Below are 23828 nucleotides of genomic sequence, written 5' to 3' on the forward strand. Positions count from 1 at the left end.
AGTTATCGTGGCCTGCCCAGGGTAGGGGTTCAGGTCCAAGCCCCCACCCCGCCAATGGGAAGTCTCGTTGCCCTTCGAACCCTCGCCTCTTTCACTCGCTGGGGCCAGGCCGGTCACTCCAGGATAAAAGACTACGTTTCCCGGCATGCCGCGTGGCAGAGCTAATAAGCCGGAAGTGGGATGTGAGAGGTCGTAGGGCAAGAGGGAAGTGGCGGGCGGGGACTGACGGGGGGCGTGCAGGGGTGCGGGCCAGCCGCAGGTCGCAGGCATGGCTGAGGCCAGGAAGCGGCGTGAGTTGCTTCCCCTGATCTACCAGCATCTTTTGAAGGCAGGCTACGTGCGCGCGGCGCGGGAAGTGAAGGAGCAGAGCGGCCAGGTAAGCGTGCGCGGGCCATGTGTGAGGGCCGCGTGCAAGATCTGGAGAGCGGCACCCCGCGCCCCTTTCCCTGGTAGGTGCCCAGAGCCGGGTCCCGTAGTGCTCCGGCACGCGACCGGGCGTGCAGAAGGAGCCGCAGCCTCTGTCCTCAGCTGCGGCCCCTAGACTCTCTGGGCCTCAGTTTATCCATCGTATGCAGTGGGCTTGCCAGGACATGTGATCTACCCGCAGGGCTCTGTAGAAGTCCCGCGTCCCGTGCCTCCACCCTCTTCCTAGTAGCAGCGATTTAAAGTTTCCTGGGTGCCGAGCCACGTGGTTCGGCGCGGCCCCCTAGAGCCAGAAAGTAGCTGCAAGTTTCAGGAGGAGATTGCCATCAGCCCCGTGGGTGGGGACTGTGTAAAGGAGGGCGCGAAGAGAAGGAGCCTATGGCCCCTATAACTGAGCTAGGGCTCAGGCCCTTAGGCCCTTAGTAGCCTTTCTGTACGGAGTCAAACAGCTTTGGGATTCGAGCTTCAGGTATATTCATTCCTTCGTTCATTCTCACAACTGTTGTTAATCTGGCGCCCCGGGTGCTGGTGATAAAATGATGAGCACTACCTTAAGTGCCAAGAATGAGAGGCCTAGAGTAACTGAGACAGGGAGGGCAGATTACCCTGGTCAGGGGTATCCAGGACTGTTTTCCGAAGAAAGTGGGAGTTGATTTGAGATTTAACAGAAGGGAAGTGGATATTCCAGACAGAGATGCAAATACCCTGCAGTGGGGCGGGGACTCGTTGCTGACTGTTGGCCTTGGGAAAGTCCACTGTGGCTGAAATGTGGAGTACTGGGTAATAGAGGCCCCTTGGGGGGAAGATGCTGATTGGAGCCCTATGGCAGGCAGTTCGATCTTATTCTGAGGAGCAGTGCTAAGCCCCTGGAGGGATTTAAGCTGGTAAAATGATTAGTTAATATCCCTTTGGCTACAGTGGGAGCTTGGGTCCTGATGCTTGTTGCTCTCAGGACTAAAGGGTGATGGGCCCTGACACATCGTCTATGCTTTTTCCAACTGTCTCTAGACCTCAGCTGCCCTTTTTACTCTGCTTGTAGCACTTAACAGCTAAGGAGGGCAAAAGACAGTACCGGTCTTCATTGGGGTATTTGCCTAAGTAAAAGTGCCCTGTTTGTGGGGCATACACTCTAGCAGGAGCAGACGGGTGACAAATATTTAAAAAGTTAGTGATATAACATGCTGGGTGATGGCCGGTGCTGGCTATAAAAATTAGACAAGCAAGGAGGATAGGACTGTCCAATTATAAATAGGGTGATCAGGAATCTCCCCTGAGAAAGTGACATTTGGGCAGAGAAGGAAGGAAGGGGGTGACGTGTGAACTTAGGTGTGGAGAGCATTTCAGACAGAAAAGAAGAGCGAGTCTTGATGGGGGCAGGGCAGCCTGACACATTTGGGGGACCGTGGAGCGGAGTGAAACTGACACTTGAAGTCTCAGTGTTCCTGGTTCACTGTGCAGGGCCCTGCCCAGATGATCTCATTCAGGCCTGATAGCAGCCTGCTAGGTGGGTGCTGCTGTTTTCCCCATGTCGCAAAGGAGGAGCCTGAAGCTGGAAGAGGTGGCGAGATTAGCACCACTATTTTACAGAGGAGTTGTGCATGACTCCCGGTGCACCCTCTTGGTCCCTCTGCCCAGATTCCTGACACCCTCCACCTTCACCGTATGTCACTCACTGAGCCTCCATGGGGCACTTGACATCCCAGGTTCCTGGTATTTGCAGAGGCAGTGGGCCCTCTGGCCTTGGCATCAAAGGCCTGGATTTCACCTGGTTCCCTCTGCTTTCACCAAGGGACTGGCACTGTTTGGTTCCATTATTTTCCCAGTGGATAAGTGGACTGCGATTATGCCACCTGGATGCCCCAGGTGTCCAGGCTGTGGTTCACCCTTCCCTGGGGAGATTGATCAGCCTAACCTGTAAGAGCCTTTTAAAGGTCACTTGTGGGAAAAGCCCTATCTCGGGGCCCCTAAACATAGAAAGTGCCCAGGAGGCTGGGGCCTGGATAGATGCTCTAGCCTGAAACATTTCAACTCCAGCCTCTCAAAGACACCTCTCGCCAACATGTTGTCTTAGAAGGTTTTAACTGGAAATCCCCACAAGGTTTGGGTGGCTTTGACAGGGCCAAGCAGACATACTTTCCAAAGCAAAAGACCACCCTTCTCAACCACCTGTCTGTGCAAGCTGTAAGCTTGTAGAGAGTTGGGCCCAAGGAGGACCCTTACTGCGCTGGGGTGTTAATTGCTGCTCTCTTTCCTTCTCTGCAGAAAAGTTTCCCGAATGAGCCTGTAACCCTCCTGGACATCTATACGCACTGGCAACAGTAAGTCTGATGGCTCTGAAGGTGTGAAGTAGGGACACCCCAAGCTATCAACTTGGAATAAGCTAGGGTACTAATCTGGTCTCAGATCTGTCTGTGTGGCCCACTGTAGACACCATTATCGCCCCCAGGAAGCCAGGTCACAGGTGTGGGTGTCAGGTAGGGGGAGGGGACTTGGAGAGCTGTGATCAGTATTGAATAACAGCAAGGACAGAAGCTTCTCAGCCATTTGTTATTTATTCAGTCAACAAACATTTATTGAGCACTTACTGAATGCCAGGCCCTGTTCTAAGTGTGGAGATGTCAGACATGCCTCCTTGCTTCCCAGAGTTGACACTGGAGCCAGGGAGGTAGGTGTGCATCAATGAACAAAACAAGCGAATGTTAAGTTACAGTGGCAGTAAGGATTGCGCAAAAGAGGTAACTGATGCCAAAACCGTGTAAACCTCATTTGGGTTTCTAGGGGAAGCTTCCCTATGGTGACCCTTGATTTGAGAGCTTTCCTGACAGAATCGGGGAGTGAATCAGGCAATAAGTATGGAGAAACAGGTAGGGGGTACCTGGCAGAGAGAACTGCTAATGCTGAGGCGTGTAGCCTCGGGCCCGGTGCAGATGAGGCTGGGCAGTCGGCAGGGCTCAGGAGTTGTCTTTACCCCGAGAGCAGGGGAAGCCATGCAAAGGTGACTCGGAACGGTGAGGTCGCTCTGTGGCCTCGCGAGACTGGTAGGCATCATCATCCAGGCAAGAGCTGGGTGGGGCTTGAGACGGGAATGATAGGAGGCAGGAAGTGAATCTCAGGAATGTCCGGGGATGGAACCAGGACCTGTGGGTGGGCTGGAGAGGCAGTCTAGTCGAACCCCAGCTATCTGACTTGGGCATGGAGCTGGAAGGGAGCCTGATTTGGAGGGGAAATTTCAAGGACGTATTGAGTGCGCATTGTGTAGAACTTAAGTACTTTTCAAGGATGGAGAAGTAATCCAAGGGTGTATCAACAAAGGAGTGGTTTGAGAGTGAAGGAGGGGATAGTTACTCTCTCCCCATGCCCTGGCCTGACCACAGCCAACCAGGTGAGTGAAGGAAGGCCCTGTAGTCGTGTCCCACAGAGAATATCAAATTGTCCAGGATGGAAGAGAGATGGCAGAGGGGCAGGTGAGGGACCACTCTGCACATCCCTGAGGATGAAGGAAGCGGCGTGTTCTCCGGGGCTCTGGGAGACTGGAATGGGGTCTGTACGTGCCTGCTTTAGGAAGAGATCTCAGTTTCTGAACACCAGTGCTTGCTCATCAGAGCCACCCCAAAATCAGGGAGGCTACAGTCGGAATGGTGAGCTCCCTGTTATCAGAGGGATGTAAGCAAAGGCAGGAATGGTAATGAAAGGGATCCCAGCTTCCAGTGAAGAGCTAAGGCCCTTAAAAGCCCATTCAGCCCTCGGTTCCTGGCTCTTCTCTGATGCTAAAGCAAGCACAGGACACACCCCGCACTTCCTCTCCCTCGCTGTCCCCGACTCGCCCAGGTGTTGCGGGTGTTGTTCACAGCACTTCCTTCCCCGGAGAGCCGCTTCAGCGAGCTGCACCACAAGCCCTTCCCTGCCCCTGGCCGCTGTGGATAAGGGGTCCAGCGTGAAGCAGGAACCTCCTACCCACCGGAGGAAGCCTGGCCTAGTGCTTCCTGACAAATTCAAACCCAGCAACGATCTGCAGGACTGTGGGCAAACGGTTCCCCTGAGTCTGTGCCTCCGTCTTTAAAGTGACAGATAGTAAATAAAGTGCTTAACCTGGCTGTTGGAGGCATCCCCTCCCCGCCACCCCAGTTTATGCAGCACCTGCTGTGAGCAGGACTGTTCTTTATGTAACTGGGGACAGACCAGAGAGCAGCTCCTTCACTGATACTTGCCATAAACGAAACCCATTTTTAACAGGACATTCCCAGCAAGTGACCTTCCTGGGAACCAGGGACCCGAGAGCACGTCCCAAACGGTGGCAGAGCAATCATAGCTAGAGAACGTGGGCACAGAGAGTGACTCTTCAGGGTGGCAGCGTGGGGTCAAAGAGATGATACTTGAAAGTTCCAGGGACTCAGCCATCTGAGTGCCTGTCCTAGTAATGCCCTGGGCACGTCACTCGTTTGCTTTGCGATGCGTGCTGGGCACGAGGGATACTTCAGTGAGCTGGAAAAGTTCCCGGCAGCCCCCCACCCCCTTCCTGGTCCTCACTGTGTGCTGGGGGCATCAGGCAGGAAGTGAGCACTATAGCAGGGGGGAGAAAAGTGCTCTGAAGAAAATGAAACAGGATGCCAGGGCAGAGAATACCTAGGGGTGATTAGCGAGGGCCTCGCTGAGAAGACTGTGCTGGATCCCGCAGGCCGGGGAGGACTGGGCGGAGCCTTCCAGGAAGAGGGCGCTGCGAGTGCCTTCCAGGAAGGAGCCTGGATGGCTCTGTGAAGTGCCCGCGGGTGCCGGCCTGTCACTCAGCCCCTGTTAGCTACTGTGATTGTTAGTTGCTGATGATCTTGAAGACTAGACGACTGTAAAAACACTTTATGAAATGAATGAAGATGCAGAATTTTACCTACACTATGTCTTCATTGCCGTTCAAACTCTATGTGTTTCCTTTGGCATGGTGGGAGGATGTGGGAAGGTCTTTACCTTTTCACATCTCCTGGAGTCGTCCTTGTCACCGGTTGGTATAGCCAGTCACCCTTGTCCTGCAGAACCTCGGAGGTTGGCCGGAAGCGGAAGGCAGAGGAAGATGCGGCATTGCAGGCCAAGAAGGCTCGGGTGTCAGACCCCATTAGCAGTTCCGAGAGCTCAGAGAGCTCAGAAGAGGAGGCGGAGGCAGAAGCTAAAACTGCCAAAGCGGGTAAGGGCCCTGCATGCCAGGTGCGTCAGGGTAGGGGTGAGCACTGGCGCTTGTGGGGGCTTAGCCCCGGGCCCTGCACCTTTTGGGAACAGGCTATTGCCTATTGGATTGTTCCAGCAGGGGCCCACCTCCAGCTTCTTCAGTGAGCCCTGGGAGAACCAGGACCTTTCAGGGGGAAGATCGGAAGGGCCTACCTGTCTGTTTCAGGATTGATTTGAACCCTCCCTCTGTGCCAAACGTGACCATGAGCCAGCCCTTTTCCTCTGGGGGCCCCAGTGGCTCATCACTGGGGAGCCGGGACTCCATCAAGGATGCAGACTTGTAGCTTTCACTTTGCCCCTCTCTCTCTCTCACCCCTGGTGGACATGGCTAATGTACACACAGCCCTTTCCCATGAGTCTGGGCCCAGCCTCAGAACCATGCCCAGCACCAGGCAGCCACAGCAGTTCTTAGGGGGACGGAAACCTGTCTGCTGTTTTTAGATGTGAAAAAGCCCCCCTGGCTCATCCAGCAGGTGTTTGTGTCTTGCAGCCCCAGTCGTGGGAGCGGTGTTGCCATCACGCGTGAAGGAAAAGGCCAAGGTTAGTGGGGCCACGTTCCCAGCTGTTACCTGCAAGAGTTAAAATGCCCCGTAGGGGACAGTCCCCTGTGTCAGAGGAGGGTTGTGGGTAATTGCCCAGCCTGTGTTCACATCTCAGCCTAAGGCACCAGCTATGTGACCTTTGTGAGTCCCCTCACCTCTCTGGGCCTCAGTTTCCTTTTCTATAAAAATAATTAGGGAGTAATGATAATAACCTCTACAAATTGCAACTTACCACTTTGCAAGTTAACAGCTGTGTTCCTAGAATGGTAACCTAGTTCCCTCTATGCTTCTCTGAGGGGAGGCACCACTTTTAACCCCACTTTATTTATTTATTTATTTAGATTTTATTTATTGCCCTGGCCAGTGTGGTTCAGTGGGTTGGAGCGTCGTCCTGTAACTGAAAGGTCGCGGGTTCAGTTCCCAGTCCAGGCACAGGTGTGTACGAGAGGCCACCAGTCGATGCTTCTCTCTCACATCCGTGTTTCGCTCTCTCCCTTCCTCTCTAACAGCAATGAAAACAAAATTGTCCTTGGGTGAGGGTTGTTTTTTTTTTAAAGTAAAGCTTGTATTTATTTTTAGAGCAGGGAAGGAGAAGGAAAGGGAGAGAAACATCGATGGGTTGCTTCTCACACGCTCCCAACCTGGGACATGGCCCGTAACCCAGCATGTGCCCTGACCCGGAATCGAGCCAGCAACCTTTTGGTTTATGGGGCAATGCCCAACCCACTGAGCCACACCAACCAGGGCTTTTTTAAAGCCCTTTAAAGGTGAAGAAACCGAGACCTAGGGGGGGTGACTTGTCCAAACTCAGACAGCCGGGAAGTGGTAGAGCTGGGTTCAGGTGTGGTCCATGTTTTTAGGTCACCGGGCCATCCCCAAGTGTGTCTGTTGCTCATTCTCTGTAGGCAACAACTGAGACAGCCAACAAGACCGTGAACTCCACACCACACCCTGCCCCTGGACGGGCCCACCTCCTCTCCGGAAAGTCACCCAAAAAGTCAGCAGGGCCCTTGGTGAATACCGTCCTGGTCTCAGAAGTCAAGTCGTCGAGCAGTGTCTCAGCCCTCAGAACCACCACCAAGCCCAAGCCTGGTGAGAAGCACCCAGAGTGTGGGCTGGGGGGCAGGCAGGCCTGGGTACTCCTTTGTCAAGCTCTGGGACATTCAGAGGCTTGTCTCTATGACAACGAGGACCCCCCACCCCCCAGACCATTTCCCCATTCCCTTGATGAGGGAGAGCCAACCACAGGGATGTGTGAGTTTTTGCTGAGGGAGATGAGCGGTCTGGGTGGGGTTTAGGGACTAAACTCAGAGGCCCGGGTTTGCCTCTCTCTGTCATGTAAAAGGACTTGGCCCTGCCTGCCTCGGTGTGATAGGAGAGGGAGAGTTTTCTAAGCTGGCGCACACGTTAAAACCCACTACACCGTGACCAGGGCGTCAGGTGTACAGAAACATAGGGACACGAGTGGAATGCTCCTAAGCTCCGGGGCTTCCAGGGACAGTGGAGCTAAAGCGAAGCTTGAACGCTGTCTCGCTACCTGGCTCTGGTTAGCTGGTGTGGTGGAGTGCAGGCGGGTCTGGGGAGGGTGGCCCTCAGTGCCCTCCCCGTTCATCCCTCAGGAACAGCATCATCGGGCCAGGCCACCAGCTCCAGCGAGGACACCTCCAGCGATGAGACGGACTTGGAGGTAATTGCAGCCCGTCCTCGGGAGCTGCCTGGCACAGATGCCCAACCTTCCCTCCCAGGAGCCGGGTTTCATAGACCACTGGGGCCAGATCAGTTCAGCGAGTGTTTCAGGGTGACCGGGAGCTGGAAAGGCTGAGGCCTGGGGGGCGGGGGGTGGGAGAGGAGGTGCTGCCCATTGCTCTCTGGGCCTGAGGAGGGTCTAGGGTGGCGGGAGAAGGACGCTGTCTTGCCTGTGAGACAAAGGGAGGCTTCCTGGGAGAGGTGGCGTTGTAGCAGGGCCTTGGTACACTGGGAAGGCCAGGAGAGGGATGTAGGGGAAGGGGTGTTCGAGCAGGAAGAGCTGCATGAGCAAAGGCCCCAGGGACGGGTGGGGGGTGGCAGTGGTCGTCCTGTGGTGCAGGCGGGGTGAATGGGGCGAGGTTGCTGAGGGGGTTCTGAACCCGCTGGCGAATGCCAGGCCTAGGCACCTGGCCAGAGGTGGGCAGGTCTTAGTTTGGGCCTTGTCTCTTCTCTGAACTGTGACGGGATGTCAACTTCCTGCTGTGCACCTGCCAAGTGCCAGGCCCAGGGTGCTGTGGTGGGCAGGATGGGCGGGGTTCCTGCTGCCTGGGGAGGTGGGGTCCCTTGGAAATTTCGCTGCAGTGGTGGTGGCTACCGTGAAGGGAAAAGGTAGAGAGCCAGGAGGGGCGGTGATAGGAATGTGATGTGGACACAGGGCCAGCGTGGGCAGCGACGAAGACAGAGCTCCGTGCTCTTCAAGCACGCCGATGTGCACTGTTGTGAGTGGGAGGGGAAGTGCTGTGAGAGAACGTGGGGGTTGGGCCAGTCACCACCTGACCGTGAGGACTGTCGGGAGGAGGTGGGTTACTCTCGGGCCGTGAGAAGCCATTGCAGGGTTTCAGGCTCAGAGGTAAGGTGACCTGGTTTGTGTTTCAAAGAGCTCGCTGGTGGTGGTCTGGGCTGGAGGACAGAACAGAAGGAGAGCACCGGCGGAGGGGCTGTTGGAGAAACACTGGCAGCGAGCACTGGGGGGCCCAGCGGGCGGGGGGTAAGGGATGGATGGGGCTGCTGCCCGGAGTATTTCCCACCTCTCCTCCAGCCTCACCCTCACTGTCAAGCTGGAGACCTCGCCCCCATCTACCGCAGCCCTGGCTGCGGGTGCTACCCACTTGCCATCCCCACCCTCGGGCCCCAGATACAGCCAGTCCTAGGATGCCCTGGGAAACCAGCAGTTAGCCACGTGGCCTCCATGGGCCGGAGGCTGGCGCAGGGCCGCAGCAGCAGTAAGGAAGAGTTTGGGGTGGAGGAGACGGCTGCCCCAAAACCCGGGGTCAAGTGAGGGCTCACTGCTGGCAGAGATGGTGATCAGGCCCTGCCTCCCTTGCAACTGGCAGCCTTTTAGGGGTCTAAAAAAGCCCAGAGAGGGAAGGGATATGCCCAGGGTACCTCAGCAAGCCTGTGGCAAGCTTGGTATTTAGATGCTGGCCCCTGGCTCTCTTGATGGCCGTCGTGATTCGATACTGTAGCTGAAGAGGCAGGCGAGGGTGGGCTTTCCTGGTGGAGAGAGGCGGCCCCCCATGCTGGACCCTGTGTGCCAGGCGGCAGAGCAGCACAGTGCTTGCAAGGCCAGCCCCCAAAGCTGCACAGATATGGGTTCCAGTCGTGGCTCTGCCCCTTCGTGCTGGCCTTGAGTGAGTCGACCTCTCAGAGCCGCCTGTCCTTTTCTGGAAAATGGGTATAACGGTAGTGTCAGTCTCGGGGGTCGTTTGGGAGGGCTCTATGAGCCGTGAAGCATCGGATGTCCTCCTGGCACAGGGACCGTCATGCCTTCCCCAACGCCATCCTCTTGTTCCAGGTGAAACCCCCAGTAAACCCACCACAGGCCAAAGCCTCGCCAGCCCCTGCCAAGGTGTCTCCGGGGAAGAAGGCAGTCACCACCCCTGGGAAGACAGGGAACGCGATCCCCCAAATCAGCGGAGGTGCCCCAGCCCCAGCCAGCAGGGCTGAGAAGCCCGAGGAGGACTCAGAGAGCGGGGAGGAGGACTCCGAGAGTGAGGAGGAGGCCCCTGTGGGGGCACCCAGCCAGGTGAGGCCCGGGAGAGGGCTGCCCCTTGGGGTGGCCTGGGGCTTTCCCACGGCCCCAGCTGTGTGCTGAGCACCTCCTCTGCCAGAGAAGACCCCCCTTGGAGTCAGAGGAGAGGGAGGCGGAGGTGTGAAACTTGGGGCAGCGGCACCTGGGTTTGCTGCAGCTGCCTGTGGAAATTGCCCTTTTCGCCTGTGGGGAAGCCTAGAATGGCTGCTTCCCAGACAGTGGTCCCGGACCCCACTCTGTCAGTAGCTCTGCTGTACCTCAGTTTCCCTGCCTAGTAGATGGGCTGCTGTCCTCACCCCAGCTCGTCTGCTGTGAAGGGACTTGGGGAGTTTTCACTGCTCGGCCCTCTGGCTTCTCAGACCAAATCACAGCCTGATAGCTAAGAGGAATTTGGTTGCCTTCCACCAGCTGGGACCCCCTCTCCTCAGTGGGTGATCGGGGGTACAGCCCCTGAGGCTCTGGGCACGTCCCAAGGGAAGCCCATAGGGGCTGGGTAGCTGTTGGGACCTGAGAGGAGGGCAGGAGGAGGGTCAGACAGCGTGGGGAAAGGCCCGGCAGCCCTGAGTGCCCCCAGCAGGGGCCCCAGAGCGGAGGTCCCCCCCGCCACACACACACAGGGTGGTAAGTGGAAGAGTGTGATAAATATGATTGCCTGTGCTATACTTTCATGAATGTTGGGAGGGAAGTGAGGTGGGGAGGGGGTTAGAGTGGCCATTTACACTGGAACGCTCAGGGGAGGCTGCCCAGGGGAGCCCTGGGTAAAGGCTTGAAAACCTGGAGAAAGAAAGGGAGGGACCACATGCCGTTGGGGGTGGTCATTCCCGGTGGGGAGCAGAGCAGGTGCAAGGCCCTGAAGTGGGAGCAGGGAAGAGAAGCGACAGGTTAGCGTGTGCAGACCTTGTCTACGGTGGCCGCTGCTCCTTAGCCCAGGCCAGTTTTGCTGTGCCTGCGGCTACTCCATGTTGCCTGGCACCCAAATGTGAACATTTATGTACAATCTACTTTTTCCATATTGCTTCCAATGTGTGACAAGGTGCAAGCCGATCACACCCTGTCTGAAGTAGCTGCACCCTCTGCTCAGGAAGGTTTTCAGAAGGGGGTGATCGGCTCAGGTCTGAGCAGCTGTGGCCTTTCTAAGGCAGACAGGGCTTGCAGCCGTCCTGCCAAAACCCTGACACCTCGAGCAGAGCCTCAGACCAGCAAGGAGTTGGCCAGTGGGTCAGTGGGGAGGAGGCCCGCCCCCTGGGGACCTTGCCCCACGAGGCTAGCACAGCCTTGCCCAGGGTCCGCCTGCCGTCCATGCGCAGAAAGCTCAGGGAGGGCCTCACTTGGTCAGCCAGGCACAGTGCCTGTGCCCACAGAGCCTTCCTGCTGACGGGGCTGCCCAGCCGGGACAGGCTCGACACCCTGCGTGCAGGACAACCGGGGGGCGCTGCAGGAGCATCAGGGTCAAGCACCATAAGGTACTGATGTCTGTCAGGCCCCAGAGGATGGGGTTGAGGTGACCGGGTGAAATAGGCCTCAGGTATTAAAGAGTGTGGAGCTGATAGCCCAGGTCAGAGCACCAGCCAAGGTGGAGAGCGAGGAGGGAAGCAGGGGATCCCGAGAGCCCCACGAATGCCTCGGCTTTATCCTGAAGGTGTTTCCAGGGGGTTTTCAAGGGAAAAGAAACAAATTGTCTTTTCTCTTTTACTAGGTAAAGGCCTCGGAAAAAATCCAGGGCAGAGCTGCCTTAGGTCCTGCCAAGGGGACCCTTGGGAAAGGGGCCACTCTGGCAACCCCTGGGAAGGCAGGGCCTGCAGCTGCACAGGCCAAGGTAGGGAGGCCAGAGGCGGACTCGGAGAGCAGCAGTGAGGAGTCGGACAGTGAGGAGGAGGCGCCAGCTGCCAAGGCTCCCCTTCAGGTGAGGCCCGGGGAAGGAGAGCCCGCAGCCTATGCCCACCCCCAGGAGGCCTTCTGAGGACTAGGCCTCCCACCCCCAAGGAGCCCCAGGCCTGCTCTGAGCCCTGCCCCAGCCTACCTGTCTCACAGTGGGATGTGGTAGGGGATCCCTGGCCTGTGTGGTCCCCTGTCTCTCCTCACCTCCTCCCTCTGCACTGCCTCCCCTGATCCTGCTTCTCTGGCTCCAGGTGAAGCCCTCCGGGAAAACGCCCCAGGTCAGAGCTGCCTCAGCCCCCGCCAAGGAGTCCCCCAGGAAGGCGGCTGTCCCCGTGCCCCCTGGGAAGGCAGGGCCTGCAGCTGCACAGGCCAAGGCAGGGAGGCCAGAGGAGGACTTGGAGAGCAGCAGCGAGGAGTCGGACAGTGAGGAGGAGGCGCCAGCTGCCAAGGCTCCCCTTCAGGTGAGGCCCGGGGAAGGGGAGCCTGCAGCCTGTGCCCGCCCCCAGGAGGCCTTCTGAGGACTAGGTCTCCCACCCTGAAGGAGCCCCAGGCCTGCTCTGAGCCCTGCCTGACTCACAGTGGGGCGTGGTGAGGGATCACTGTCCTGTGAGGTCCCCTGTCTCTCCTCACCTCCTCCCTCTGCACTGCCTCCCCTGATCCTGCTTCTCTGGCTCCAGGTGAAGCCCTCCGGGAAAACGCCCCAGGTCAGAGCTGCCTCAGCCCCCGCCAAGGAGTCCCCCAGGAAGGCAGCTGTCCCCGTGCCCCCTGGGAAGGCAGGGCCTGCAGCTGCGCAGGTGAAGGCAGGGAGGCCAGAGGAGGACTTGGAGAGCAGCAGCGAGGAGTCGGACAGTGAGGAGGAGGCACCAGCAGCGGTGCCTATGACCTCAAATCTGGCTCAGGTGAGGCTGGAGGACACTACGTGGCCAGTACCCTGCCTGCAGAGCCACCCGTGGGCTTCTCCCCGCCCCCGGCACTTGGAGCCCTTGTCCCTAATTTGCCCTCATCACCTTCTGTCTTAGTAACACACATTCCCACTGCGGGCCCCCTGCCATAATCCTGTCCTCTGTCACTCCCAGGCAAAGTGGTCGGGGGAAAACGCACAAGGCAAAGCCAGCTCAGCCACAGGACCCCCTGGGAAAGGTGCTGCCCCAACACCCCCTGGGAAGGCAGGGCCTGCAGCCACCTCGGCCCAGGCCTGGAAGCAGGAGCAGGACTCGGAGAGCAGCAGTGAGGAGGAGTCGGACAGCGACGGGGAGGCCCCAGCAGCTGTGGCCTCGGCCCAGGTGAGGCCCCTGCCTGTAAGGCTCCTCACTGCGCTCCCCCCCACTCCCCGTGCCGGAGCCACCCCCACCCTGCCCTGGACACACTGTTATGGTTTGCCCTCTCAGTCTCTTGCGTATGCACGCAGGCTTGCTTTGGGCTCCTTCCCCTGATCCCGTGTTCCGTTCCAGGCAAAGTCATCTGGGAAAGTTGTCCAGGTCAGATCTGCCTCAGGTCCCACCACGGGGCCTCCTCAGAAAGCAGGGCCTGAAGCCACCCAGGTCAAGGTCAGAAAGGCCAAGGAAGACTCGAAGAGCATCAAGGAAGAATCAGACAGTGAGGAGGAGGTGTCTGCAGCCATGACTCCAGCCCAGGTGAGGCTGCAACCTAGCCGGACCGAGAGTGGCCCCCACTGGCCAGCTCCACAGGGAGCTGTGGGGAAGGATGGCAGTGAGCTTCACCTTTGGACAGGTGGGGGCTCAGAGTCCAGGATCCTTCTCTGGCTTCTAACTTCTGCGTCCCCCTCAGGCAAAACTGGCTGTGAAAACTCCTCACACCAAGGCCTCCCCAAGGAAGGGAGCGCCGGTTACCCCTGCGGCTGCCAGCGCCCTCCCAAGACAAGTAGGCACACCAGCCCCCTGGAAAGCAGGAACAGCGACTTCACCGGCCGGCACGCCATCCGCAGCTGTGGCCAAGGGCACCCAGAGGCCAGAGGAGGACTCTTCAAGCAGCGAGGAATCAGAGAGTGAGGAAGAGACTGCTCCTGTCACAGCTGGGGGACAGGTGAGGCCAAGTGTGCTTGGCTGACTCGGGGCCGGCTGCTCGTGGTCCTCTGGGTCCCCGAGTCATGGCGCTCTCCCTCGCTGTTCTAGGCCCAGCCTGTGGGGAAAAGCCTCCCAGCGAAAGCTGCCTCCGCATCCACCAAGGGGCCCCCAGGGAAAGGGACTGCCCAGGTGCTCCCTGGGAAGGCGGGGTCTGCGGCGGCCCAGGTCAATGCCCAGACGCACGAGGACTTGGAGAGCAGTGAGGAAGAATCAGACAGCAGCGAGGAGGCTGCCTCGGCCCCGGCACAGGTGAGACCTAGGAGAAGCCACCCAGTCCCACCCACGTCAGCGCCTGGGACAGCGGGAGGGAGGGCTGGTCTGGGCTTTGCTCTTGTCCCCAGTGTGCAGAAGTCTCCTGCAGCCTCAGTGCGGCCTCATTCATTCCCTGTCGTTCACTCTGTCTCCTGTGTGGCCTTTGAGCCCCCACTGAGGGGCTTCCTTGTGCTTCCCGCAGGCTTTGTTGGGAACCCCATCTGCCAGGTGCGCTCCTGCCCGGGGCGCCTGTGGCCCCAGCCCTGAGTTCCCAGGCTGGAAGGGCAGCGTGGGCATGCACACAGGTTATCCCAGCATGGTGTGACAGGGTGAGAGAGAGAGCACCTGCCTGGGCTCGCAGAACCCAGGGACTGCATCTAGGGGCTTTTTAGGGGGTGAGGCCACTTGGAGGAAGTGGCATCTAAACTGGGCTGAGTTGGCCCCGAGACACGGAGTGCTCAGAGCAACCCCAGCCTGTGACGGGCCCAGGGTGGGAGAGCGCCGGGTCTGGGTGAGTTGCCCCAGGCAGAGCGTTCTGGTGGGACCACCGTGCAGACAGTGTGGCAGCGGCGAACAGCGGGGCTTGGCACCTGGGCTCAAGGCCCTGAAAAGCAATGTAATCCATCAGGGCCTCTGTTTTCTCTTCTGTGAGTTGAACCCAGGATCCCGGCGACTCCCAGCCTGGGAGAACTGGGCGAGGTGCGAATCGCTCCCTCCTTGTGTTCACCCACCCACCGTTCATTATTTTTAATTGTTGCTTTCCCCCCCCCAATAACCACTGAGAAATGAGTCATTTCTTTTTCCCCTGTACCAGAGCACATGTTTCTATGGACTTTTTTGGTTCCCCTTTACTGTTACCTCGTGGGACCCAAGTTCCTGTGATCTCTCTACTGAGGCTTTAAACTGCGCGTGTGCCTTCCAGAGTCTCAGCCCGACAGGCTCCTTCCTATCCCCTTTCTCCAAGCTGCGGGCACGGTCCAGAGCAAGGTTCGGTGTGCCAGTCTCCTGCCATCGGCACCTCCCGCCTCCGCCGTGAGATAGGTGTGCGTTTGCGTTGGTTTCCGGAGACAGAGATTGGAGTTTGAAGGGGGTGTTTGCCGGCATGCTCCGGCTGAGCCGCCCAGTGAGGGTCCGAGCTGGGCCTCGGCCCCATGGTGCCTGTCGCAGAGCCTTTCGCCTTTCTCACTTCAGCCACATCTTTTTTTTTTTAACTTATTACTTATTTTTAGAGAGAGGAGAAGGGAGGGGAAAAAGAAAGGGAGAGAAACATCAATGTGTGGTTGCCTCTCACGCACCCCCTACTAGGGACCTGGCCCACAACCCAGGCATGTGCCCTGACTGGGAATCCAACCAACAACACTTTGGATCACAGGCGGGTACTTAGTCCACTGAGCCACACCAGCCAGGGCTCTTCTACCACATCTTGGCTAAAACCTTTCCAGCCACAGAAATGGTTGTGAGAGATAAACATCAATTGGTTGCCTTTCATACGTGCCCCGACCAGGGATCGAACCTGCAATCTAGGCATGTGCCCTGATGGGGAATCGAACTCATGACCTTTCTGTTTACAAGATGACACTCCAGTCCACTGAGCCACACTGGCCAGGGTTACTTGGGTTTTGATTTGTGATTTGTTCTTTTTCTAGCTTCTTAAGGTGGCATTTAAATTTTTGGTTTTAGCCCTTTCTGATATAAGTACATAAAGCTACAAATTTCCCTCTAAGGACTATGTTAGCTTCATCCCATGGATTTTAAAATGATTTCGTTTTTATTTTTATTCTTTGAGCTGTGGGTTTCGAAATAGGGTAATTTCCAAATATCTGGGATTATGCCAATTTCTTTTTTTTTTTTTTTTAAAGATTTTATTTATTTATTTTTAGAGAGGGAAGGGGGAGAGAGAGAGAGAGAGAAAGAGAAACATCAATGTGCGGTTGCTGGGGGTTATGCCCTGCAACCCAGGCATGTACCCTGGCTGGGAATCGAACCTGGGACACTTTGGTTCCCAGCCCGCTATGCCAATTTCTTTATGTCACTGATTTCCAGTTTAATCTTGTGGTACCTGGAGCACGTCTTGTGTGTTTCAGTCTCCATAAGTTCACTAAGGTCTGTGAGGTCAGGTTAGTCTTCGTTCTGTCTGTAAAGGACACCGCTCCCCTGCGGGCAGCTTGAGAGCTGTGCTTATGGGCACCTTGGCCTCGGGTCATCCACAGTCTGTGCTCTAGGGGCTTGTCTTTTTCAAGGCCTGACTCTTCGCTTCATTCGTTCCCAGGTGGGTGAGGGCGTCTGGGGTGTGGAGGACTTCTGTCCCCGATCAAATGACATCTCTGGCAGAGGCAGGGCCTTGTGGTGCTGCCAGATTGCTCCTTCTGCCTCACCTCTGCAGGGCTTGCTTTCCCATGCCTGTCGAGGAGTTTGCTCTTTATTGCTCTCATGTCAGGGTCTGTGCTTGCTGGGGACCCCGCAGGCATTTGGGGGATTCCCTAGGCTCAGTGAGCATCAGGTTAAGCTGAAGAAAAACTCACACAACAGTGGTTTGGCAACCCCAGACCCTGGCTCCTACCTCACAGACTGTGCTGGCTGCTTACGCTCCAGCCACTACCTCAGCATCCCAGCCAGCCAGAAGGAAGAAGACACATGTTTCCTGCATGTGTAAGAAAGTCGAATCTGTGCTCCACTTACATTCTGTTAGCTAGAACTTAATCATGTGGTCACCTAGCCGAAAGGGAGCCTAGCAGACCTTTGCTCTGGGTAGTCTTGTGATTAACACTAAGAAAAGTGCCCACGGTAATGAGTTTCAGTGCTTATCACATACCTGGAACTGTGAAATCCTGCGAAACTCTCACTTAACCCTCACGACAACCCTGCGGGTGGGCCTTATTATTATCCTTCTTTTACAGAGGAGGAACTGAGACCCATGACATCAGATGGCCTGCCCAGGCTCGCGCGGCGGTCGTATGGCGGCACTGGAACCCAGACTGGGGCGTGTGGCTCCAGAATCAGGGTCCGGGGCTGACTGTCCCACTGCATCTCACCTTCCGCCTTCCGTAATTCCCTTTCCTTCCAGGCGGAGGCCTCAGTGAAGGCCCCTCAGACCAAAGCCAGCCCAGCTTCCGCCAGAGTGGCAGCATCAGCTCCCGGGAAGGTGGTCACTGCAGCTGCTCAAGCCAAACAGGGGTCCCCGGCCAAGGCAAGTGGAACCAGAAGCCACAGGAGGTGCCAGGGGTTGGGGTGGAGGGAAGGGCCGAGCCGTGGTCCCAGCCTGGACAAGGGCCCCGCACAGGCGGACGCAGCCTCACCACCATCACACCGTGGGTGGGGCTTACCCTGAAAACGACTCTGCTGTCCACTTCTTTCCCCAATACTGTCACCTCCTCGAAATCCAGGTAAAGCTGCCAGCGAGAACGCCCCAGAGCAGTGCCGTCTCAGGGAGGGGCCAGGCCCCAGGGCCGGTGGAAGATGACTCAGAGAGCAGCGAGGAAGAGACAGACAGCGACGGGGTGGCACCCACTCAGGTGAGGCTCGGGGAGGGCAGAGAGCAGCCCCGTACCTCCCCTCTGCGCCCGGAGCCCCCCACAGCACAACCGTGCATGCCCCACCCATCTCCTGTGTCCCTCTGGTCCCTTTCCTGATTCTGTTTCTGTCACTCCAGGCAAAGCCCCCAGGGAAGACCACCCAGGTCAGGACCACCTCGGCCCCCACCAAGGGGTCCCCCAGGAAAGGGGCTGACCCGATACCCCCTGGGAAGACAGGACCCACAGCCGCCCAGGCTGGGAAGAAAGAGGCGGACTCGGAGAGCAGCAGCGAGGAATCGGACAGTGACGGGGAGGCGCCGGCAGCTGGGACCCCAGCTCAGGTGAGACTTGGTGAGGGAGCAGCTGCAGAGCCGAGCCACTGCCACCTCGGCCAGAACTCGGGCTCCGGGCCGGTGGGTGAGGAGACCAGAGTAAGGCTCCGACTCCAGGAAGGCTCACATGTCCCCTCAGTGAAACCTGCTGTTGAACTTCCCCAAACCAAGGCCTCCCCGATGAAAAGTATCCTAAGTGCTCCCGTATCCACCAAGGCCTCCACCGTTTGAGTGGACACCAGCCCCAAGGAAGGCTAGGCCAGGAACTCCTGCCAAGGCACATGAGGCCAAGAATGCAAAGACGTCACAGTCAGAGAGTCGTGGGGAGGCTTGGATGGTGGTGCGGGCACCACAAGATCCTGGGGAGCTGGAGGGAGCCACATCCCTTTCCTGGGCCTGGGCCCTCAGGTCAGCCTGTGCATCTCCCCACGGAGAGCTCGTCCAGCTTCCTGTGAAGCCTGGGGTTCGGGGAGAGGGAGTGAAGGCCTGGCTTTTACCGGGGTGATTCCCCCTGCCTGCCTGCCTGCCCGCAGAAGGCAGCAGGGGCCTGTGTCCTGCTGGAGTTCACAGGAACAAACTCCAGCACTCACCGGCCTCGGGTGTGTAATGGGAGTGGTTGACACAGGTGTGGTGGAGGGGACAGGTGGCAGCGGGCCTTGAGCCATGGCGTCAGGGGAGACAGAAGGGAGAGGTGGCAGCAAGGGCAAAGTGGAGAGCCCTTCCCCATCCGAGAGGCGGTCTCTGTCCACTCCAGCCACTTGGGACCTCGTAGAAATGCACCCTCTGTGCAGCTGGGTCTTCCATCTCTGAAGGAAAGCTGGAAGTCCCTGAGCCAGGCCAAGCTCCACCCCCTGTTAGATCAGTTCTCTCTGAACAAAAGCGCCGAGGAGCTGTGAAGTGCTCCTAGCACTACTCTCTGCGCCTGTGCGTCAGCCAACTCTTGGGCCCCGTGTCTTGCTGATAGAGATAAAAGGACCAAAGATGGTGGCCCAAGGAGCTTACAGTCTGTAGAAAGAGACAAGGTGACTGGATTTTCTGAGAATGTTCTGGTAGGGTCTGTCTAATGGGCTGGGAGAACAGGTCTCTGAGAGGCCGGAAGAGGAGGGGATAGTGTGGAGCTGGAAGGCAGACCTGGAGCCAACCGGACCCAAGAGTGAAGGCGGCACTCCAGGTGCCAGGCGGGGCGGGGGTGCAAGTGCGTGCTGGGGGCGGGGGCATAATCCAGTAGGGGTCAGCAGAGGCCAGCTGTCGGGCAGCAGGCACTGCCAGGGGCTTATTCCTAGTGCCACTTTGGAGGCCTCGTTGCCCAGCCATGGTTGGCTTGTGCAGCTTCCTTTTTTTTTAAACATTTTATTTTATTTTTTTAAATATATTTTATCGATTATGCTATTACAGTTGTCCCATTTTCCCCCCTTTATTCTCCTCCACCCTGCATACTCCCCCTACCCACATTCCCCCCTTTAGTTCATGTCCATGTGTCATAAGTTCTTTAGCTTCTACATGTCCCATACTATTCTTACCCTACAATCTATGCTACTTATTCTCTGTACCTTTTCCCCCTCTCTCCTCTTCTCACTCCCCTGTTGATAACCCTCCATATAATCTTCATTTCTGTGGTTCTGTTCCTATTCTAGTTGTTTGCTTATTTTGCTTTTGTTTTTGCTTTAGGTGTGGTTGTTAATAACTGTGAGTTTGCTGTCATTTTACTGTTCATATTTTTTATCTCCTTTTTCTTAGATGAGGCCCTTTAACATTTCGTATAATAAGGGCTTGGTGATGATGATCTCCTTTAACTTGGCCTTATCTGAGAAGCACTTTATCTGCCCTTCCATTCTAAATGAAAACTTTGCTGGATAGAGCAATCTTGGATGTAGGTCCTTACCTTTCATGACTTGGAATACTTCTTTCCAGCCCCTTCTTGCCTGTAAGGTCTCTTTTGAGAAATCATCTGGCAGTCTTATGGGAACTCCTTTGTAGGTAACTATCTCGTTTTCTCTTGCTGCTTCTAGGATTCTCTCCTTCATTTTTACCTTGGATAATGTAATTATGATGTGCCTTGGTGTGTTCCTCCTTGGGTCCGACTTCTTTGGGACTCTCAGAGCTTCCTAGACTTCCTGGAAGTATATTTCCTTGACCAGACTGGGGAAGTTCTTCATTATTTGTTCAAATAAGTTTTCAATTTGTTGCTCTTCCTCTTCTCCTTCTGGTACCCTATGATTCGGATATTGAAACATTTAAAGATGTCCCAGAGGTTCCTGAGTCTCTCCTCATTGTTTTTTCATTCTTTTCTGGTTGGATGTTTCTTCCTTCTTGTCCACACCATTGATTTGAGTCCTGGTTTCTTTCCCATCACTGTAGATTCCCTGTAGATTTTTCTTTATTTCACAAAATGTGACCTTCATTGCTGCCTGGGTTTATTTTATGCTGTTGAAGTGTCCAGTGAGTTCTTGGAGCATCTTGATAACCAATGTTTTGAACTGTGCATCTGATAGGTTGGTTATCTCTTCATTGCTTACTTGTATTTTTTCTGGAGCTTTGATCTGTTCTTTCATTTGGGCCATTATTTTTGGCGGGGGGGTGGTCTTGGTGCACCTGTTGCATAGTGAGGGGCAGAGCCTTAGATGTTCGTTCACCATGGCGGGGCAACCCAGTCACTGGGTTGTGATGCTGTGTGTGGGGACAGGGTCCGAGAGGGAACAGTGGCACTTGCTCTACTCTCTGCTGGATTTCAGTCATGTCCACCGCTTCCCACAAGCAAAGTGGGCCCTTCTGGTGCTGATTCCCAGGTGAGTGGGTTTGTGTACATTCTAGGATCCTGTGGGTCTCTCCATGGAACTCGCCTGTGAAGCTGGGAATTTCTCCCACTGCTGCCTCAACCCCCACAGGTGTTTTCAGTCGGTGGTTTTATTTCCCAGAGCTGGGACCCTGGGTTGCTTGGTCTGTTTCTCTCCCCAGTGGTTCCTCCCGGCTTACCTGCATGTGAATGTGGGACTGCCAGGTCTACCAGCTGCTGCCTTTGCCAAAAGTCTTCTCCACCCTGCTGCCTGTCTCCACCCCTGCTACCAGTCTGGATGGATATTTCTTCTTTAACTCCTTGGTTGTCATGCTTCCATACAGTTTGATTTTCTGTCAGTTCTGGTTGGTTTTTGTTTTTCAATTGTTGTTATCCTTCTTTTCGTTCTGTGAGGAGGCACAGTGTGTCTACCTACGCCTCCATCTTGGCCGGAAGTCCTCTTTTTAAAGTTTTAAATGAGTTGCTGTATCTGCCAAGGTGTCCTAATCTGTGGAAATGAACCTAATTCATAAGAGCTTGGGTGGCAAGGGGATTGGTTATCTCCTGGCGTGCCAAGTCCCAGGTGAGGCTGCTGTGCATGTGGCTCCTTCACCGCAGCATCGCTGGTGACCCAGATTTCCTCCTGCTCTGCTTCACCTGCCTCATTGTCACAGCAGGGCTGCAGTGTCTCCTGAAGAGCTAGGAAAGCCCCCAGCCCACCTCCCCTTTCCGTATCTTCTTGATCTAAGGCACAAGCTCCCTTCACCCTCCTCCCTCCCAAAGCCACTCACCTATCACTGATCAAGGGCCTGCAGTTCCCGGGATTGGTTGGGAGAAGGGGCTGCCCTCCCCAAAGCCTGGGGTGGGAACCACCGGGACAGCGCTGTAGTTCCCTTAGCAGGGAAGACCGGCATGGTGGTTACAGTGTGCGTTTAAGTTGACCCATTTTAAAATGGGAAGTGACACGTACAAATCAGGCTCTTGTAGCTTCTCTGGAGAACTGGACACCTAGGCCTCACTTTGCCGGCTGGGCTGAGTAGTGAATGCTGGGGCCTTAGTGGCATTTGGAAAGCGCGGAGCTGCCCTCTCCCTCCCCCTCTGGCCCCCTGACCACAGCTTCCACGCTTATGCCAGCCCAGCAGGCAGGGGCTGCAGCCTTAGCCAGCTCTAGCTCCAGCTCCCGCTTTTACCTGAGGGCGTTACAGCCAGGTGTGAGCTGGGCTGGGGCCACTGGCTCGCCCCTGCAACCTCTCCCCAGCCCCCCCCCCCCCCAGCCTGCTGTCACCTCGTGCAGATGCCCGGCCAACAGCACTTAGTCCCCAGGTTTTGTCTTACCAATACATCCCTTTCAAGTTCAGAGTCAGTGCTAGCAGGAGGATGAACAAGTGAAGGCCTGTGTGTCCAGTGGCTGTGGGCCACACTGGTCCAACAGTCCTCATGTCCATTCATTGCTCCCGTGTCCTCCCCCCACCACTAGCCACGTGCCTGTAGGAAGGGGCCGAGCTGCCTTCCCTGGGTCTCTGCTCCCGGGCCGTGGTTGCCGGTCCCTCGGTTGTGCTCTACCACAGCTGACTCCCCCCTCCTCCTCCCTGTACTTGTCTCCTCAGAAGGAGAGTAACTCCAAAACTGCCAGAAGCAAGGCGCTGGCCCCAGCACCCCCAGAGAAGAATGCTGGGGGGTCCTCAGAGAGCAGTGACGAGGAGGAACTGCCAGCGAGCCAGGTAAGCCAAACCTTCTCTCTAAAGACACCACGGGCTCAGAGCTGGGCTGGCGGCCGGTGGGGGTCAAGGGCAGCGTGTTCCCGTTTAAACAGCACTTCACAGTTGGCAGAGCTCTTCCCTCTGTTCTACCACATCCGGCGTCACAATAACCCCTGGGGTGGGCGGCAGAGTGCCACTGAACACCCAGGCTTCAGAGCCAGTGAACATAGGGTCAGAGCGGGCTCTCCTGCCACCGGCCCCGTGACCCTGGGCACACCTAACCGTGCTGAGGCCCAGGACGCTCGGCTGCGGACTGGCTGGGTGGCGCCCTCCCTCCCAAGTCCGTGCCCTGGGGCAGGCCCACAGCGCACCGCCGGAGAGCAGGAGCCTGCGCCTGTGGGGGATGCATGGCGTTGCCTGTTTGCCATCAGGAATCAGGGCCCTCTGAAGTAAAGGGATTTCCCGGAACCCTCGTGTCCCATGAGAAGCTGGCGAAGGGGCAAACACTGGTCCTCAGCCCCCCACCCCACCCCCCTGTGTCCCTGCTTCCCATTTGGGACCCACAGTCCTCTCTGCAGGGCTCGTCGTCATCCTGTGGGCCCGGCCTGAGAGCCGCTCGGGCACCTGTGCCGGCCCTCACACTCTGCTGCTCGGTCATCCTCCCAGAGTGTGCCCCGGGGGGCGGGGCCCAGCCCACCTGTCTCCCCAGCTCACAGGCCCACGTCTGCTGGGCTGGTGTCCAGGCTTCCATGGGAACCCAGGCTTTGGGGCAGAGAGCTCTGCCCTTTGCCCTCTAACCCCAAGCTCTTGGAAGCTTCTGCCAAGCCCCTCAGGGATGCTGGAGTCCTGCAACCACCAGACCAGTCGGGTCTCTCTCCCTCTCCGCCTGGGTCACACCACATGCTGACCTCTGTGTCAGCGAGGTCAGATGCTGCTTGCACGCCCAGTGGCGGGCTGCTCACGGCCTTTCTCTCCTCGACAGCACAGCTTACAAAAATGACCACAAGCCACACCAAGTCACATTACCAACCACTTCCTGTGTGCCAGGCTCAGTGCTAAGCCCCAGACTCGCATTACTGTTTAGTCCCCACAGCAGACCTTTGAGGAGGATAGCTCCTTCCATCATTCCCACTTTAAGGAGGAAGGAATGAGGCTCAGGGAGGGCAAGTGAGCTGCCCCAGTGTGACACGGTGGTAACAAGTGGACAGACCTGGGGTGGAACCCAGGCTACCGCACTCCGACCCCTCCCTGGCCCCGCGTCAGCACTCACCTCTGCAGGGAAGGAGCTGAGGGGGCAGGGGCGGGGGCGCTGCCCTCAGCGGAGGCTGCCTCCTCCTGGA

The 23828-nt window shown here is 57.0% G+C and overlaps 1 protein-coding gene across 2 annotated transcripts in view; it reads left to right on the top strand.

Moving 5' to 3' along the window:
- The first annotated feature begins 210 nt into the window (after positions 1–210).
- TCOF1 (treacle ribosome biogenesis factor 1) overlaps positions 211–23828 on the top strand; it is a 36267-nt gene continuing 12649 nt past the window's right edge. For both annotated transcript variants that reach the window (XM_036014539.1, XM_036014540.1), the window contains exons 1-18: positions 211–376; positions 2686–2741; positions 5448–5596; positions 6128–6177; positions 7085–7271; positions 7799–7866; positions 9721–9951; positions 11654–11860; positions 12087–12296; positions 12513–12734; positions 12912–13118; positions 13287–13469; positions 13624–13878; positions 13968–14168; positions 17236–17358; positions 17555–17683; positions 17821–18024; positions 22396–22509. In XM_036014539.1, coding sequence (XP_035870432.1) covers positions 269–376; positions 2686–2741; positions 5448–5596; positions 6128–6177; positions 7085–7271; positions 7799–7866; positions 9721–9951; positions 11654–11860; positions 12087–12296; positions 12513–12734; positions 12912–13118; positions 13287–13469; positions 13624–13878; positions 13968–14168; positions 17236–17358; positions 17555–17683; positions 17821–18024; positions 22396–22509 — 2904 coding nt within the window. In that variant the 5' untranslated portion in view covers positions 211–268. The remainder of the gene's footprint in view (positions 377–2685; positions 2742–5447; positions 5597–6127; positions 6178–7084; positions 7272–7798; positions 7867–9720; positions 9952–11653; positions 11861–12086; positions 12297–12512; positions 12735–12911; positions 13119–13286; positions 13470–13623; positions 13879–13967; positions 14169–17235; positions 17359–17554; positions 17684–17820; positions 18025–22395; positions 22510–23828) is intronic.

Source organism: Phyllostomus discolor, chromosome 13 (genome assembly GCF_004126475.2).
Source record: "Phyllostomus discolor isolate MPI-MPIP mPhyDis1 chromosome 13, mPhyDis1.pri.v3, whole genome shotgun sequence".
In the NCBI taxonomy this organism is placed as follows: domain Eukaryota; kingdom Metazoa; phylum Chordata; class Mammalia; order Chiroptera; family Phyllostomidae; genus Phyllostomus; species Phyllostomus discolor.